At 34.4% G+C, this 19,062-nt stretch overlaps 1 protein-coding gene across 1 annotated transcript; it reads right to left on the bottom strand.

The window, feature by feature from the left end:
* Positions 1-101: 101 nt before the first annotated feature.
* slc35g1 (solute carrier family 35 member G1) lies at positions 102-15,147 on the bottom strand. The gene is made up of 4 exons (XM_009306432.5): positions 15,105-15,147; positions 14,770-15,003; positions 5,607-5,781; positions 102-3,429 (listed from the first exon to the last, which is right to left on the bottom strand). Exons 2-4 carry the CDS (start codon positions 14,939-14,941, stop codon positions 2,682-2,684), a joined length of 1,095 nt encoding a protein of 364 aa, XP_009304707.1. The 5' UTR covers positions 14,942-15,003; positions 15,105-15,147; the 3' UTR covers positions 102-2,681.
* Positions 15,148-19,062: the final 3,915 nt, after the last annotated feature.

The raw sequence follows: 19,062 nt of genomic DNA, 5'->3' as shown, positions 1-19,062 counted from the left end.
TATATATATATATATATATATATATATATATATATATATATATATATATATATATATATATATATATATATATATAAATTTATTATTATTATTATTTTTTTGAACAAAAAAAGAAACTCAAAGAGGTTTTGAACAAGTGAAGTATGAGTAAATGAAAACAGAATTGTTGTTTTTGGGTGAACAATCCCTTTAAACCCTGAAAAGTCAGATAATATTCATAATGAAATGGACACAAAACATTAGTGAAAAAAAGGACTTAAGGACAAAATATTTCCTTTCATGCTCTACAGAAGGAAACAAATATGCCAGGAGGTTGAGTAAATGACAAAGTTGACATTTTTGCTGATTTGTACACTCATAAGTGTCTGACCAGCAGTCTATTTATAAGTGGTCTGCTATAATCTTTATAAAGCAGTGCTGTCTTAACAGCATTATTATCTCCATTGAAAAATATCTGTAGTCTTGACTAACAGCCCTCAGTTGGGTTAGGAATATCTGTGTTCTATAAAACTACTAAAATACTGTCATTTATTGTACATACTGCATACAGTGAGGTCCTAAAATACAAGAATTCTCAGATTCTCTGGATGTACTGGATTTACTATAGCTGTGTGTTTGAAAAAAATGTTAATAATTGTTTTATTTTGTAAAGGTCTGATATCATTTCTTTCAAATCTAAAATTAAAATACTGTCATTTGAAATGAAAACTCCTACAGTACTTTTTTTTACACTTAAAACACATACAGTACATGATCTAAAGCACAAGCGCTCATCTTCATCGCTCATCTTTATTTGCTAGATATCTGCTGTTAAAAACTAGCCGAGAGCACTATTTTCTAGTGCCATCTGCTGTTAAACAGTATCCTAGAGCCCCATCTGCTGTTAAACAGTATCCTAGAGCCCCATCTACTGTTAAACAGTATCCTAGAGCGCCATCTGCTGTTAAAAACTATCCTAGAGCCCCATCTGTTGTTAAAAATACTATCCTAGAGCACGATCAGGTGTTAAAAACTATCCTAGAGCACCATCGGCTGTTAAAAACTGTCAAAGAGTTCTATCAGCTGTTAAAAACGATCCTAGAGCGGCATCTGCTGTTATAAACTATCCTAGAGCCCCATCTGCTGTTAAACAGTATCCTAGAGCCCCATCTGCTGTTAAAAACACTATCCTAGAGCCCCATCTGCTGTTAAAAACACTATCCTAGAGCGCCATCAGGTGTTAAAAACTATCCTAGAGCACCATCAGCTGTTAAAAACTGTCATAGAGCTCTATCAGCTGTTAAAAATGATTCTAAAGCGGCATCTGCTGTTATAAACTATCCTAGAGCCCCATCTGCTGTTAAACAGTATCCTAGAGCGCCATCTGCTGTTAAAAAATATCCTAGAGCCCCGTCAGGTGTTAAACACTATCCTTGAGTCCCATCTTCTGTTAAACACTAGCCTAGAGTGTCATCTTCTGTTAAACACTAGCCTAGAGTGTCATCTGGCATTAAAACCTAGCCCAGAGCACCAAATGTTAGTGACATCTGCTGTTACAAACTAGCCAAGAGCATCATCTGCTGTTAAAAACTAGCCTTGAGCATCATCTGCTGTTAAAAACTAGCCCATCTGCTGTTAAACAGTAGTCTAGAGTGCCATCTGCTGCTAAAACCTAGCCCAGAGCACCATATGTTAGTGCCATCTGCTGTTACAAACTAGCCAAGAGCATAATCTGCTATTACAAACTAGCCTAGAGCATCATCTGCTGGTAAAAACTAGCCTTGAGCATGATCTGCAGATAAACAGTAGCCTAGAGCGCCATCTGCTGTTAAACAGTAGCCTAGAGCACCATGTGCTGTTAAAACCTAGCCCAGAGCGCCATATACTGTTAAACAGTAGCCTAGAGCATCATCTACTGTTAAAAACTAGCCTAGAGCATCATCTGCTGTTAAACAGTAGCCTAGAGCGTCATCTGCTGTTAAAAACTAGCTTAGAGCATCATCTGCTGTTAAAAACTAGCCTAGATTGCAATTTGCTTTCGCCATCTGCTGTTAAACACTAGCCTAGAGCACCATCTGCTGTTAAAAACTAGCCTTGAGCATCATCTGCTGTTAAAAACTAGCCCATCTGCTGTTAAACACTAGCCGAGAGCATCATCTGCTGTTAAAAACTAGCCTTGAGCATCATCTGCTGTTAAAAACTAGCCCATCTGCTGTTAAACACTAGCCTAGAGCACCATCTGCTGTTAACCACTAAGCTGGAGCGCCATTTGCTGTTAAAAACTAGCCTAGAGCGTCATCTGCTTGCGCCATCTGCTGTTAAGAACTAGCCTAAAGTACCATCTGCTGTTTAAAAATAAGCAAGAGTGCTATTTGCTAGTGCCATTTGCTGTTAAACATTAGCCTAGAGCGCCATCTGCTGTTAACCCCTAGGCTGGAGCCCCATCTGTTAAAAACGAAAAGCTAGCGCTATCTGCTGTGAAAATTACAGGACAAAACAACGATCAACATTTTATCAACATTTAGAATAATTAAATCCAACAGCACACCCAGAGAAATAGAGAATATCTCTAGTAGCCTCATTGTTTTTTTTTTCCATAGCTGTATATGATAACAGTGAAAAGCCTCTTTGGTATCTAACGCAGCAGTTATCTGTAGCAAACATATATAAAATGGATCTTCACCTCCCTATAGTGTGCATGATCAGCTCTTCTGTCTTGTGCTGTTATACCACTTCCTTAAGGCCACTCCACTGGTGCTGCTGATCACACACAGCGCTCCTCCTAAACTCCACCATGTTGGCTTGCGGTTGAGGAAGAGGAACTGCAGGACGAAGGCCAGCACCACATCCATCGTCCTCATAAGTGCAACTGGTCCTGCCTTCTCGATCTGCAGTGCTTTGGTAAGAAAGGCCTGTCCGGCTATGCCGAGCACCCCGATGGCCATGAGCGTCCATCTATCCCAGCCGCAGGACGGAATAGTCCACTCGTCCAAGATGAACAGGACAACGACACATTCGATGAGTCCCAGAACTGCATAGTACCATACGGAGAGGAAGTAGTGAACCCTTTTCCCGATTTTTCTCAGAATGACCATAGTGCAAGCTGCTCCGACCGCTCCAGAAAAGGCGGCCACTGTGCCCTTGATGTGACTGCTATAATCCCCTTCAATCCCTGACAACTCGCCGCCGAACAGGAATGGTGGTCTGGCTATCAGAATGACGCCGGTGAGTGTAAACACAGTGAAGACCACGTCCCATATCGTGCATCGCTCTTTGAGGAAAATCCACGCCAGCAAGGCTGTAAAGACTGGATTGCTGAACATTATAACTGTGGCATCAGCCAGAGGCATTTGAAGAACTGCGTAATACAACAAGATCATGGCATTGGAGCCTAGAAAGCCACGGAGGAACAGGTAGATTCGCATACCTCTTGGTCCCAAAAAGCCAGTTCTATAAAACGAAAAGGTTATAGATTGAGTCAAAATGATATTCAATTAAATTATGCAAGTCAAGATGTACAAATACTTGTACTATAGATTTAATATTGTAATAAATCATAAATGCATACCTGTATTATTGATTAATCCATTAATCCATGTAATAGACAACAACATCATGCCTGTATTATAGATTGTTTAAATTATCCAATTCATACTTGCAATATGGATTCATATGTGTGATATTTCAAATTCATGCATTCATGTATTATGCATTTATACTTATTATATAATCAACCCAAGCTCATTCTGGAAACGTAGCCCCGCGGACATTTCTGGAGACCGCGAGGTACGTATGGCCGCGTTTAGTTTTTCTCGAGCAAAAGCTGCGGGGCGGTGTGACGCCGCTCCACTCCTCCTCCTCGAGACGCGAAAAAGCGCGCACAGCGGCCTCTCGCGGATCCACGAAAACAAAAACTGCTCGAATTCATACCTCCCGGGACGTATTTCGCAGTCTGCAGAAACGTCTGCGGGGCTTTGTTTCCACAATGAGCCCGGGTTGTATATAATGATATGATCATGCCTGGATTAACGTAAGGGCTAGGCGGGGCTGAAGCCCCAGGGCCCACAGAAGGATGGGGCCCTTGATTGGCTGAACAATCAATTTGTGCTGATGTGGGAAACGCCTCTTTGCGTTGTGCTTTTACGAGTCTACTTGAGTAAGAGTAAAAGTACACATATTTAAATGTACTCAAAAAAAGTACACGTTACCCAATAGTTTTACTCAAGTAAACGTAACGAAGTAAATGTAACTCGTTACTACCCACCTCTGTGTAATAGATCTTAAATTCACACTAGATCCATATTAAATTCAAACTTATATGCATATTTGTGCAACCCAGGCTCAATCTGAAAACGTAGTCCTGTGGACGTTTCTTGCATTTTTTGTTTTCACGAATCCGTGAGAGGCCGCTGTGTGTTCAGTCGACCGACTGAATGACTGATTGACTGGGCGACCAGCCAATAAACCGACCCAACCTCTTCCTTCCATAAACTCAACCAATTTTATCGATTGACCCGGCCGCTCGCTTTCCTAAACCAACCCGACGGTTTACAAAAGCCGTCCACGTTATTTTATTTTATCGTTATTTTTTCATAGGACACTATTGAGACAGGAAGTTGGAGAGAGAGAGAGGAGGGTAGAGAAATGTCCTCAAGCCGGGATTTGAACTCAGGACACCCTGACATGCTACTGCACCATATGTCAGCACGCTAACCACTAGGCTATTGCACCGACCCTCATCTAATTTTTACCACGTTTTCGGATTTTACCACATTCTCACCCTGTTGTTCACTCGTTCGTTTAATTGTTTGGATTGTGAATTTGTCTTACCTGATTTCTGGAATCGCTCTACCCCGGATACGAACCCGATCGTCGTCGTGGTCAACTCCTCTCTGCATCTCAAGTCCGCCGACATACATGACGAGCTAACTGGACAAAGTGGTTGCAGTGGGAAATCCCTCCACACAGAGGTAAGCGGTCAGCTGGTACGCGCTAAAAGGAACAGCGTCATACCACCTCGTAGCATTCGCTTTAAAAATTTAAACGCAGCCATACGTACCTCCAGCTACATAATTTGCGGTCTCCAGAAACGTCCGCGCGACTACATTTTCAGAATAAACCTGTGTTGTATTTGTAATATAGAATCATAAAAGATCATAAATGTATACTTGTATTATAGATTCATGCTTGAAATATTTCATCAACTGAATGCATCAAATTCATATTTGTATTACGGATTCATACTACTACATAAACTCATACATATATGTCAGATTTGTAATATAGTCTGTAATATAGTAATATATCATAAATTAATAATGGTAATTTATCTTAAATACTTGTATAAGATTCATACTTGTAATGGATTATATTTAAATGTATACGAAAGACTTAGTTTCATACCTAATATCATAACAGTCAAATGTGAATTATTCATACTTGTATTAAATCAGATTTAAACTTGCATTATACTGTAGATTTTCACATATAATATATCAGATGTTGACATGTGTAAGAATAATTATAGTTTATCTAATAGATTCATACATGTTTTAAGCTGACTTGAAATAGATGTATGCTTGTAAAACATTCTGCTTTCATTCTTGTAATATATCGTAGATTCCTACTTGTAATATATCATGGCTGGCAAGACAAACAGCATCTGGAAGAAGCAGCGAATGGCACTGATTTGGATGGCGTGCATCCCCTCCATTTTCTTCACAAGAAGAGCCGCAATGGAGAAGAAGACAGACGCTAACAAGCTGTACATGAGGCCCAGCCCCGGACATGACGGCTGCTTTTCTGTGGACGAATATAATAATAATACTGCTCAACATCACATTAAATTCAACATCATGCGAAATAATAACATGACATGCTGATTAATTCACTGTTTTGAGTAAAAAAAGCCCCCGTAACACTTTACTTTAAGGGGTGTTCATAAGACTGTCGTGAAACCTTTTTAATCATAACATGACATGCTCAGTTATGTAATTTTAAGTGCAAAGATGACATTGTTTGCTATGACAACTTGACAACTTCTTCATCTTTGTCATGACAATTTTACATTAGCAAGACAACAAAACTTGTCATAAATATGATTCTCATAAGGCATTTTAATTGTGTCAGAAATATTTTTCTGATCTTGTTTTTCATTCATTCATTAATTTTCTTGTAGGCTTAGTCCCTTTATTAATCCAGGGTCGCCACAGCGGAATGAACTGCTAACTTATCTAGCACGTTTTTATACAGCGGATGCCCTTCCAGCCGCAACCCATCTCTGGGAAACATCTACACACACACACATAATGGACAATTTAGCCTACCCAATTCACCTGTACCGCATGTCTTTGGAATGTGGGGGAAACCCACGCAAATGCAGGGAGAACATGCAAACTCCATACAGAAACGTCAATTGAGCCGAGGCTTGAACCAGCGACCTTCTTGCTGTGAGGCGACAGCACTACCTACTGCGCCACTGCATCGCCTGATCTTGTTTTTATTGGAACAAACTGTATTTGTCAGTAAAATTACTAATCAAAAGTGTCATTACTCTGTCAAATAATTTTTTAAGAGCGTTATTAATATTTAATGACATTTAAATTACACATTTACCTTGTACCACAGCAGTTACGGTCCAAAAGGTAATTAAGACACTGTTCTATAATTCATGACACATTTATAATGGCTTCAAGACAATTATGTTTATGACAGATTTATGACAAGTTTTGTTGTCTTTGTAATGTCAAGTTGTCATGACAAAAATCTTTGCATTTAAAATGTCATAACCAAGCGAATGAGACTTCATGATAGTTGTTATAAGCATGCATAGTCTCATTCACAGTGTTCAAGTGTTACCAAAATCTCTAAATGATGATCATTTCAATACTTTATCTTCATGACCACAGATGGGCATCCATGAATACCTGGTTCCTTTACAGTTCATAAGTGTGACTTTTATAGGGCCACAAACCACAGGAAGTTGAATTACATAACAATAACAGGATGAGACATTTATTAAATTGCAAAAATGGAACTCAAAAAATTTCAACCTTCAAGGAAAATTAGTCTTTTCTAATTAATTAGTGATTGAAGTACTTTCTTTTAATCATACATATTGTACATACATACATATATACATAATCATCAATATATCTCCTTTTAAAATCCTTCTTTACTCTTTACTTATTCTTTAACCAGTTAAACTCTGCTGTTATTTTGGGATTTCCGCCTGGATTTTGCCTACCTAAATTTAAAAGCTTCCCAAATCCACATGCAGAGGTTTACATGCAAAAATTTGGCATCATTTTAAAGAAAACCCTTTGAATTTTCAGAAAACACTAATGAAAGTGTTTAAAACAACTGTATATGTTGTCTGTGTTATAATAAACACATAAAAAAGAGGCGCTTTTTGTATTTTTTTATAAACTCAAATTTGAAAGTGTACCTTTTAGGTACTGTGTGGTCTAGCGTGCTGTAATTAATTTTGGTGGTTCCTGCACATGTCTCTAATTATAGGAAAAAAGAAAAATGTCTCTACCATAATCTATGCAAAAGTTATTGTGTTATAATAAATATGTTTCAGTAGTTCAGCACTTTATCCTTGTGTCATTCTATTGTTATTACACAGAACTAATTTCTCAGATTTGTATTGTTTTGTTTTATTTATGTTTGTATTGTTTGGGCTTTTACCAAAATCTGGTTCAATTCCATGTCAACAGCTCCTTTAGAAATATTATTTCCAGAAAAAAAAACTCAATACCCCCTCCCACTGTATATAAGAACTAAATAGAAACAAAATCTAAACTATAAAACTAACCAAAACAAACTAAATTTAAACTAAAATGCTGTTCAAATTTAAAAATTGTATTCAAACAAAACCAAAAAACTTAAATAGCCTTAGTCATTAGAAAACCATCTGAAAGCCGTTCATCAATAAAGTCTTTGTAGACAAACCACATGCAGAAAAGAATGGAAACTCGAGATATGAGCAATACACAGCATGATTTGGCTTTGTGGGGTGTGATCTGAATTTTGATATTGGCATGGAATGAGATGGAGAGAGCAGAACAGCATGAATCTCCACACACTGTTGATGACTTGAGTTTAACTTTGACACTGAAATGAAACCACAGAATGTGACGCAAGTGATTACGCAACCAAGTGCAACTTTACTACCTGTCGGTGAGCTGAGGGCTGTGCTCAATCAGGTTGATTGGATAAACGTCAAATTGTATCAAATGTGGACCTGGAGCGAGCCAAATATCATGGGTCCTGGAACATAACACACACCCAACAATACGGGTTTGAGTTCAAGTAAACAAGCAGCTTCACCTGATCTTTAACAGAGAACACACGAGGGGGGAAAACGACAGTTTCCTGGTGTGATTCAGCTTTTCCCACAAAGCCAGTACTGCTCATCATGATAAAGCATTTTAGTTAACGTCACCCTGCAGAAATATTTCAAACCGGTATTTCCTATTTATTAGGTAACACCCTAAAGGGATGGGTCAAATAAAAATGAAAATTTGCTTACTATTTACTCACCCTCAAGAGGTTTCAAACCTTTATTAGTTTCTGTCTTCTGTTGAACACAAAAGAAGATGTTTTGAAGAAAGCTGAGCTTCCATAGTATTAAAAACAAATACTATAGAAGTCAACGGTTTCAAGCTTTTTAAAAAATATCTTCTCAACTGTTTAATGCAACACAGGCTCATTCTGAAAACGTAGTCCCGTGGACGTTTCTGGAGACCGCAAATTATGTAGCCGGAGGTACGTATGGCTGCATTTCATTTTTTTAGCGAACGCTACGGGCTGGTTTGACGCCGTTCCTTTTGGTGCTCATGGGCTGACCGCTTACCTCCGTGTGGAGGGCTTTCCTGGCACAACCAGTTAGCTCGTCGTGTTTGTCGGCGTACTTGAGACGCAGAGATGAACTGGCTGTTGACGATGACCGGGATCGAGTCCAGGGATATGTGGTTAAGAAATCAGGTAAGACAAAAACAGAATCCAGCAAATAAAATGAATGAGTGAACAACACGGTGAGAATGTGGTGAAATCCGAAAATGTGGTAAAAATCAGACGAGGACTTTTCTTTTTCTGGACGGCTTTTGTAAACCATCGGTTGAGGGTTTAGGGAAGTAAGTGGGTGGGCGGGTCAATCGGTAAAATTAATTGGGTTGAGGGAAGGAGGAGGAGTCAGTCGATTGGCCAGTCGCCCAGTCAATCATTCAGTCGGTCGACAGCAGCCTCTGGTGGGTTTACTCTAGAACAGCGCGGGTGCGAACAGCACTCGTGAGAGACATTTGAGATGTAAAAAAGCGTGAAAACAAAAACTGCAAATATAGGTACCTCCGGGGACGTATTTCGCAGTCCCCAGAAATGTCCACGGGACTAAATTTTCAGAACGAGCCTGGGTTGGTTTAACAGAAGGAATAGAAGGAAGTTTTAACAAGTAAAGGGTGATTCAATAATGACAAAAATATCAGTTTTGGGCGAACAATCCCTTTAAAATTTCAAAGATTCTTTGAAAACAAAATACCACTGCATATGAACACTGTACCATAAGATCAAATGTTTTCACGGAATGACCTTGACTGATCATGCACCATATAATTAGGCCTGTCGTGATAATTCATTTATGCTGTGCAATAAATTGCCACAGAAATTATTGTGATAAGATACTGTCATTTTAAAATAAAAGTCCTAGATTATATAATGCTATGCTATAAAACAGCATAATAATAATGCAAATGGATTTAAACACTTTAAAGGAACAATTATATTCATTCTTAAAGTTAGCGTGACCCAGACGTTTTTTGTCAGTATGTGGAGTGGCCCAAAGGTGAACCCAGAGTTGAAAATAAACACTAATGGCGGGAGTTGAGACGGGAGAGCCAAACGTCAACAGCCAATCAGAGTCAGAAGATCTGCTTTCTCTTACTCGTAGTGTTGTAAAGGATAAATGTTTTCACCTTGACACAGTTCCTGAATTAGAATTAAATAGATCTGAAATATATTTTACCTGTTTATTCTAATGTCATACAATAATTAAACGATCTGAAAACACAGTTAATAAAAATAGCCTTTTTCAACGGAAAATATTGTAAGAATATCATTATCGCATATTTTCCAGTCTCGTGCAATCGTGATAAATATTGTATCACCTAAAGTTACTAAGGCCACATCTTTATTGTGTAATATATCTATATATTGCATCTAAACATAATAGTTTTAATAACTCATGTCTAATAACTGGTTTTTAATACCCTCTCAAACCATTAAGTTTGCAATGGGAAAATAATGAGCAGAAGAAAGCCCCAGTACATCAACATACTGAATTAATAAGTCTTAGTAACTTCCAGACTTTAACATGGGAACTTTAAAAGACTTTAAAGTCAGAAAGCAACCAGAACTATGAATATATTCAAAGAACTAAACTCCTCTCTTCTATTAATTGTAAATATTAATGTATAACCTTTTGTTTTTTTATTATTATTTTCTATTCATTTCAATTGTATTATTACTTTTCTGGTTTTCTGTTGTGATGTGGATGTCATAACTGCAAGATTTTGGTATGGTTTTGATTGTTAAATATTCAGCATATACAATAAAAAAGGCAAAAATTGAAGAAAAATTGGTGATGCGATTGGTTGGTCACTATATTATGAACAATGACGGATATGCTAAGTGGTTTAGCACAATTATTAAATCACAAATACGGCATTGTATTTTTATAAATTTGTAATCTGATGCCACAACAGCTCTTTTCACATGAGCAACTCATGATAACAGTTCTTTTATTATCTTAAAGGCCTTTCCTGTAAAATATAGTGAGGATGGATGTTTTGGGTTTTTTAGGTTATTAAAAGTGTTTTCTGTCACTATTTGTTTCGCCTGCATTCATGCATTCAGTGTAAGCTGCACGAATAATCATTAAAAGATCAGTATCTCAACACCCAAGCAACATCAATTATAAATTATGGTGATTTGCATTTGTTTATTAATCCTAAGAGATTTAGTATTTAGTCTTTAAAGTTAGTTAAGCTACAAATCGTCAAAAAACAGAAAATGTACTGGGATAACAATGTATAGTTTAGATAAAACTAAATGTTTATGGTAAAGATTAAAATTACCATCATATGCATTTAACGCTCAAAAATAAAAGTTGTACGCAGCAATTACATTATTTAACCAATAGGTGGCAACAACAAGCCATCAAAAATATGCCACTGAATAATTATTTAAAAATGACCCATCTAGTAATATGAAACATGAAGTTTTACAAGTGAATAACTGAATCTTTTATTGAAAATGAGACTAAAAATACATATGGGTGTCACACATTTTAATGTTAGATTTCTACATTTAGTGTTATCAGCAACAGTAGTTGTAACAGTGAATTTTCCACAGGACTGAATATTTTACTATTTATTTTTATTCAGCTGATTACTTCTTTCTTTTATTTTTAATAAAATGAAAGGTTCTAAGGTCTGTTGGTTTATTCAAGTCACTTGCAGTGCTGTTTCTGTAATAAACAGAAATCAAATGACATTTGTCTTCTCCCTATTTTGGCTGATCCAAAACATTGTCTGATCCGTGACCAAAAAACAAAATAAGATCTGAACAGTAAGACTTGTAATTTGTTACATGCTATTAAAGACCAAGTGGATTCAACATAAAACAATTAAGTTGTCTTAAAAAATCTCAAGAATTGTGTTGTTTCAGCTCATTTTAATTAAGTAATTTGAACAATTTATTTTGAGTGTATATACAGATTCATGGCCAGTAAAATCTATTACAAATACATTATAATTATGTTTATTCATATTTTTTATTTTCTCAAGACATCAGCTATTGCTAGATGGTGGTAAATGTTAGCTTTAGACCTTGAGTGTAAATGTTTTCCTCACAAAAGATACCATGGTGACCACAATTTCCAACAACAACACACAATAGAGTGCTACAGTCAGGTTCTGGAAGTAAGAAAACCCCAGTCATTTCCTCCACAGGTGGACTGATTTTCAATGATTGAACTAAATTCTAGTTTTATAGTTGTCTCTTGTTTTTAATTCGATTATGCAATTCATAATGCTTTATAATCGTTGTTCCTTTTGCAGTGTATGAGTTTGTGATTTACCTCATAAGCGCAACAACTTAATGAAAAATAGGGGTACTGAAAAGTGGACACTTTACTGTACAACACAAACATGGAACTGAGAATGTGGAACTAGTCACCACAAATATTCCTAAATCAATTCTGTATTAGTTCATAAGACCTGTAAAAACAATGAAAAGTGGCTACAACCGAGTAACAAAGAATAGTTTCTATGGTAGCTGTATGTAAGGGGATAATTACAATGTGACTGTTCTTGTCAGCTTTTATAAAAAGAAAGTGCCATGGCAACTCTGCTGTTTATGACACTGTTACTACAGTTAGTAACAGGTTACTGTAGAAACATGCGGTTTCAATATTTATTTACTTAATATTTATTTAACTAATTATGTTTTATTGATGACGTACAGATTAAGGGTCAAAGATGATATGTCCTATTTTAGTGTCTGCATCAAAAAATTCAACTTACAAAAAACATTTTTTATAGACAGAAAGTATATTAAGTGCACAATTTTGTTCAAGTAACTTTTGTAAGATTTTAAATGTTGAAATATAGGTAAAACAGTCAATCAGAATAACATATATATTCAGTTGAAATCAGAATTATTAGCCCCCTCAATTTTTAGCCTCCCTGTTTATTTTTCCCCCAATTTCTGTTTAACATATAGACGATTTTTTAAACACATTTCTAAACATAAAAGTTTTAATAACTAATCTCTAACAACTGATCTATTTTATCTTTGTCAAGATGACAGTAAATAATATTTTACTACTTATTCTTCAAGACACTTCTATACAGCGTAAAGTGACATTTAAAGGCTTAACTAGGTTAGTTATGTTAACTAGGCAGGTTATGGCAATTAGGCAAGTTATTGTATAACGATGGTTTGTTCTGTAGACTATTGAAAAATATAGCTTAAAGGGGCTAATAATTTTGTCCTTAAAATTATTTTTTAAAAATTAAAAACTGCTTTGATTCTAGCCAAAATAAAAACAAATAAGACTTTCTCCAGAAGAAAAAATATTATTAGCAAAATTTCCTTACATAATTAAACATAATTTGGGAAATATTTTAAAAAGTAACAGCCAATCAGAGTCAGAAGATCTGCTTTCTCTTACTCATAGTGGTGTAAAGGATAAATGTTTTCACCTTGACACAGTTCCTGAATTAGAATTAAATAGATCTGAAATATATTTTACCTGTTTATTCTAATGTCATACAATAATTAAACGATTTGAAAACACAGTTAATAAAAATAGCCTTTTTCAAGGGAAATATTGTAAGAAATATAATTATCGCATATTTTCCAGTCTCGTGCAATCGTGATGAATATTGTATCACCTAAAGTTACTAAGATCACGTCTATATTGTGTAATATATCTATATATTGCGTCAGGCCTATTTATATACATATATATATATATATATATATATATATATATATATATATATATATATATATATATATAAATATATATATATATATATATATATATATATATATATATATATATATATATATATATATATATATATATATATATATATATATATATATATAATTGAAGTCTGTTGTTATACAGAGGTTGAAAACAGTATAGTTGAAAACAGAGGGGGGCTATAATTCAGGGGGGCTAATAATTCTGACTTCAACTGTATATATATATATATATATATATATATATATATATATATATATATATATATATATGCATATACACACACACACAACTACATAAATATATTTTATGGTATCACTTTACAATAAGATTCCATTAGTTAATGTAATTAGTAGCACAAACATACAATAAACAATACATTTATCACAGTATTTATTAATATTTGTTAATGTTAGTCCTTGAAAATTCACAGTTCAATAACTATTGTTAAAAAGCTTAATTAACACTGTGACTATTAAATACCATATAAGAATTGTTCATTCTTATTACATGTTAGTAAATACATTAACTAACAAAACCTTATGTAAAGTGTGACCCTTTTTACTTTTATTTACCTGTATTTATTAAAATATATAAAAAGTAAGTGATTGTACTAAAAATTCTTTATACCATATAAGAATTGTTCATTCTTATTACATGTTAGTAAATACATTAACTAACAAAACCTTATGTAAAGTGTGACCCTTTTTACTTTTATTTACCTGTATTTATTAAAATATATAAAAAGTAAGTGATTGTACTAAAAATTCTTTATCTTTTAAATGATTAAAAACCTCTTGCTGACATATATATTTAACCCAGTGGTTTACAATTTAAGTTAGATGACGACACATATATTCATATAATGAATACGTTTTTTAATAAAGTCTTTTAATATGTCATCAAATGATTGCCTGACAAGACATTGTAAAAATGTATAATAGTTATCACATTTTAGGTGATAATATATTTGACTTTTATTGTTTTTTATTCTTGAAACACACCTCTCTCGCCTTTACAGTAAGTTGTCGCAGATTTAACGTAATGTTACACGTTAACAGAAACGATGGTTACTATGGTGAATGTAAGCGATCCACAGCACTCGACAGTTGACTGTACATAACAGTCAGAGGTCACACAGGTGTAAAATTAGAAACAACAAAGATCAAATTCGGCATCTGTAGTTATGTTTACGAACGATTTCTTCGGAAAGCTAAGCGTTTAGATAAGTTTACCTTTCTGAACGGTGTTTTCCCCCGTGTCCTCCTCACCATCATCTTCATCCTCGTCACGGTGAGTGTCGCTTCTTTTACAGCAAGCCGGCAAACAAACCCGGTAAAAAGCACCGCGGTTGACCGGTCGGGACTCCCCAGCGTCCCCATCCGGCACTTCTGATAGAGTTCGCATCTCAAATTCCTCCCCAACCTTCCCATCTTCAACTTTATGACAAAGCACCCTGATGTCGTCTGCTGTATAAGGGACAACAGATAAATCTGTGTCATTATTACTCACAGAGCCATTGCGCTGTCTAATATCACCCATGACAGAGGAGAGCAGCTGCCGGGCATACCTTGACCACGCGTCTTGACACACGGTTGCCTTCGGGTAGGAATGGTACCTTACCGAGCAACAAGTTAAATAATTAACCTTGTACAAAGAAACGGCGTTTGCGTCATTCTGCCGCTAGAGGAAGACAAAACGCGTTTCAATGTGGTTGGACGACAATGACGTTTCACAGCGTTTACTCGTACTGAAAATCAGAAGCACACGCGTTCAATGTTGAATCTCTTAAACTTAATATTAATAATAATAAGAATACATTTCGTTATGGTAATATGTCTCTTAATGATTGGGGCTTTGTAAAGATTTTGTTTCTATCTTTCATTGCTGTATTATCACTTCAATGTGGTGATAATAATCAATAATAACTCAATAATACTTAAATTGTATTCAATAATAATAATAATAATAATAATAATAATAATAATAATAATAATAATAATAATAATAATAATAATGACCCCTGATTAATAATAGAACTAAGCCAAAAAGAAAATAAATTAATGAATAATAATATTTCCAGTGTTGGGTTGTGGCAGCTGTGTAAAACATATGTTGGATAAGTTGGCGGTTCATTCCGCTGTGACGACCCTAGATTAATAAAGGGACTAAGCTGAAAAGAAAATGAATAATAATAATAATAATAATTACATGCTGATGTAAGATTAATGCTAATATCCCTTTTGTAATTAATTTAACTTTCTACATCACAAATGTCGGTCCCACTTTATATTAAGTGGCTAATATCACTAATATGTACTTACACTGTAAATTATAATTAGTTGCAATATACATATTGTGTAAATACATGGTTATACTATGTATTTATGCTTGATTAAATACCTGCATGTACTTACATTTCTAACCGTACCCATATCCTACCTCAAGTGTTTTGTGATACATTATGAACACAGTAAGTACATTGTAATTAAAGATACATGTAAGTACACAGTAGTTAAGGCCACTTAATATAAAGTGGGACCCAAATTTCTTTGTCGCGATTGAGAATTCATATTTTGCAATTTATGACTTTTTCCCCTTGAAAATAATTACTCTGTATTTCACTGTTTCTATTTATAGACCATTTCAATGTGATCATGTCATTGGCACATGAACATTTCCTGCTTGTTATCAAGCTATTTTATAACTGTAACAAGAAGAAATGCAATCATAACGTAATGTTGAAACAGCTATAATAAAAATATTTATCAGTATGTGGACCTTTTTGGATTCTCAGAAGCTATAGAAATTAGAAATGTAAAACAGGAAATGCGTTACAAGCATTGTTTTGTTCATATCCCTCAAAATGGTCTATAAACTCGCAGGAAGTAGTGTATAAACTCAGAATAGCAAATAAAATAAAGCCAGAATTATGAGAAAACCTATAAAATCATAACGACGAGAAATGAATTTCAATTCAGAACAAAACAAAATTGTAAATTATAAGGGGAAAAACTGAATTGCAAGATATGAAATCAGGATGATAAAATGTAAACTCAGAGGTCTGAGAAAAGTCAGAATTGTGAGATATGAACTTACAATTTGGACTTTACATTTTAACGGAATTGTTTATTTTTGTTGTTCAAATTAGTAGTTTTATCTTGCGTTTTTCTACTTTTGAGTTGTTTTTGAGACAAGTTAATTCAATTCATCTTTATTTCTAAAGCGCTTCACAATGTAGATTGTGTCAAAGCAGCTTAACATAGAAGTTCTAGTAAACTGAAACTATCAGTCCAGTTTACAGAGTTAAAGTTCAGTTTAGTTCAGTTCAGTGTGGTTTAATTTTCACTGTCGAAAGTTAGAACAGCAGGAAAGTATATAAACTAATAACTCTGAGGAGAAAAAATCATTATGTCGAGAAATAAACACGGAAATTGCAATTTAAAATGTGTTCCTTACACATTGAGTACAGTACAATACTGTTTAAATATTGCAATTTTGACAAAAAAGGGGGGAAGGATGGGTCAGAAATGTGAATAATAATCCCACAAATACCTTTTTAATATTCTTAATCTGTAGAGGAAACAAGCATTCGTATTTCATTTTTTAAATGATTTATAATAATTATTATTAATATAATTAGGCATGGGAGGATAACTGTTTTCAAGGTATACCACAGTTTGGAAAAGTCAAGGTTTTAAAACTGCCAACATTTTCTGCTATACCATTCCTACGGTATATGTAAGATTTATTTATTTATATATTTTGTTTTGTTTTAGGGACAACATTATCTACAGCAGAAAAGATATCCAAAAATGCTGTTTTAAATGGTAAATAAATCTGTGTTTTTGAAGCTGCTGAAGACAGCAGAAGTCAATGATTTACTTTTATCATTCAGCCTGACATGTTTACTGCTCCAAAATATTATAAAGGTTTCTCAAAATAAAATATAGTGTGTTCAACGAAGGAAACAAGTTGTTGTTTTTTACCCAGACATTTAAAAAGAAGATATTTTAGAGCAGTAATCACAATACTGTTAAACCATGATATTTTTACCCAAGGTTATCGAACCATCAGAATCTTATACCGGCCCATGACTAATTATAATACAATTTACAATTTTATTTATTAAATTATATTTTACTTTGTTTTTAGCAGATGTTTTAGCTTCATGGAGAGGCACATTGACACACTTTCTATGCAAAATTAATGCATCACAACAAAGCAGGCTTATTTTATTTTTAAGGTTTTATTAGATCCTAAAAAAGTACCAGTAAACAAACTAATCTTCTCTCTCACAGCCACTTTTCCTTACTATTTGCGCAAAAAAAAAACTCCTATGCCTATTGCATTCAGATTATTAAAGAAGTTTAGTCAAAACAAGTTTCTAATCACACCTAATGTGGTTAACGAGTTGTATTTCTGCTTAAAAAAGTAGTTACAAATGTCTTTTTACATCACTGTAAAAATGTAAACAGTTTATTTGGCAGATTGTTATTACGTCAGCAACAGCTAACTGATTTGACCTTTGTTGGCTCCTTGTTATACCTCTTTAGTGACTACACGGCAAGCATGAGAATATGTTAACAATAGCTTTTGTTGAAAGGGGACAAAAAACCAGGAAAGATGAAAAGTGCAGAGCAGATGGTGACAACAGAGAAAGACACACAGGGCGTTTCTAGAGAGGCATTCATCTGGAATTATTATTATTAGCGGTCTAGGCTAGATCATGCATGCACAGTTGAAGTCAGAATTATTGGCCTTCCAGTGATTTCTTTTTCAAATATTTTCCAAATGATGTTTAACAGAGCAAGGAATTCTTCACAGTATTTCCAATGATATTTTTTCTTCTTCTGGAGAAAGACCTATTTGTTTTGTTTTGTTTTTTGCTAAAAAAAATAATCTGTTTTAACTGTTTAAAACATGTTTAAGTCAATATTATTAGCCCTTTTAAGCAATATTTGTTTTCAATTGTCTACAGAACAAATCATCATTATCAAATAATGTACCTGATTACCCTGCACTCTCAGAAATGAAGGTAAGAGAGCTGTCACTGGGGTGGTCCCTGTTCAAAAGGTACACATTTGTACCTAAAGGGTCCATACAGACAGGGACGGATTCAACCAATAAGTGTGGTAAAAAAAAATATCCCCAGGAAGTCTGGGAGTCTCTAAAAGTATAAATTATACCTATAAACAATATATAACATTGTTTACTATCAAGTTTTGTATGGTGAGAGTCAAACTAATCAAACTAACGTAATTAAATATTATTTAAAATAAATAAAAATATATTAATATAATAATTTAATGTTATGTAATAACATTATCATGAACTAAAATATTATAATTATTACATTTGCACAAATTTATCCACCACCTCTTAATCATACAGCAGTCCAGCAGTCAAAAATATAACCATACATAATTATTATTTTTAGCTGTAAATTAATTTTAAGGAAACTAATCATTTAAAAGTGTATATTGCATTAAGATTAAGAAAAGAAGTTTTAGGTGATATAAAAAACA

Source organism: Danio rerio, chromosome 12 (genome assembly GCF_049306965.1).
Source record: "Danio rerio strain Tuebingen ecotype United States chromosome 12, GRCz12tu, whole genome shotgun sequence".
NCBI classification, from domain to species: domain Eukaryota; kingdom Metazoa; phylum Chordata; class Actinopteri; order Cypriniformes; family Danionidae; genus Danio; species Danio rerio.
Note: the sequence above shows the minus strand (reverse complement) of the source record. Positions and strands in the feature narration are given on the sequence as shown.

Excerpts from the sequence above, each read along its gene's own strand:
- slc35g1 (XM_009306432.5), bottom strand. The coding sequence starts at position 14,941 with ATGCGAACTCTATCAGAAGTGCCGGATGGGGACGCTGGGGAGTCCCGA. Across the intron at positions 5,782-14,769 it reads GGAAAACACCGTTCAGAAAG|AAAAGCAGCCGTCATGTCCG; the intron begins GTAAACTTATCT and ends ATTCGTCCACAG. Across the intron at positions 3,430-5,606 it reads CCAGCCATGATATATTACAA|AACTGGCTTTTTGGGACCAA; the intron begins GTAGGAATCTAC and ends TTCGTTTTATAG.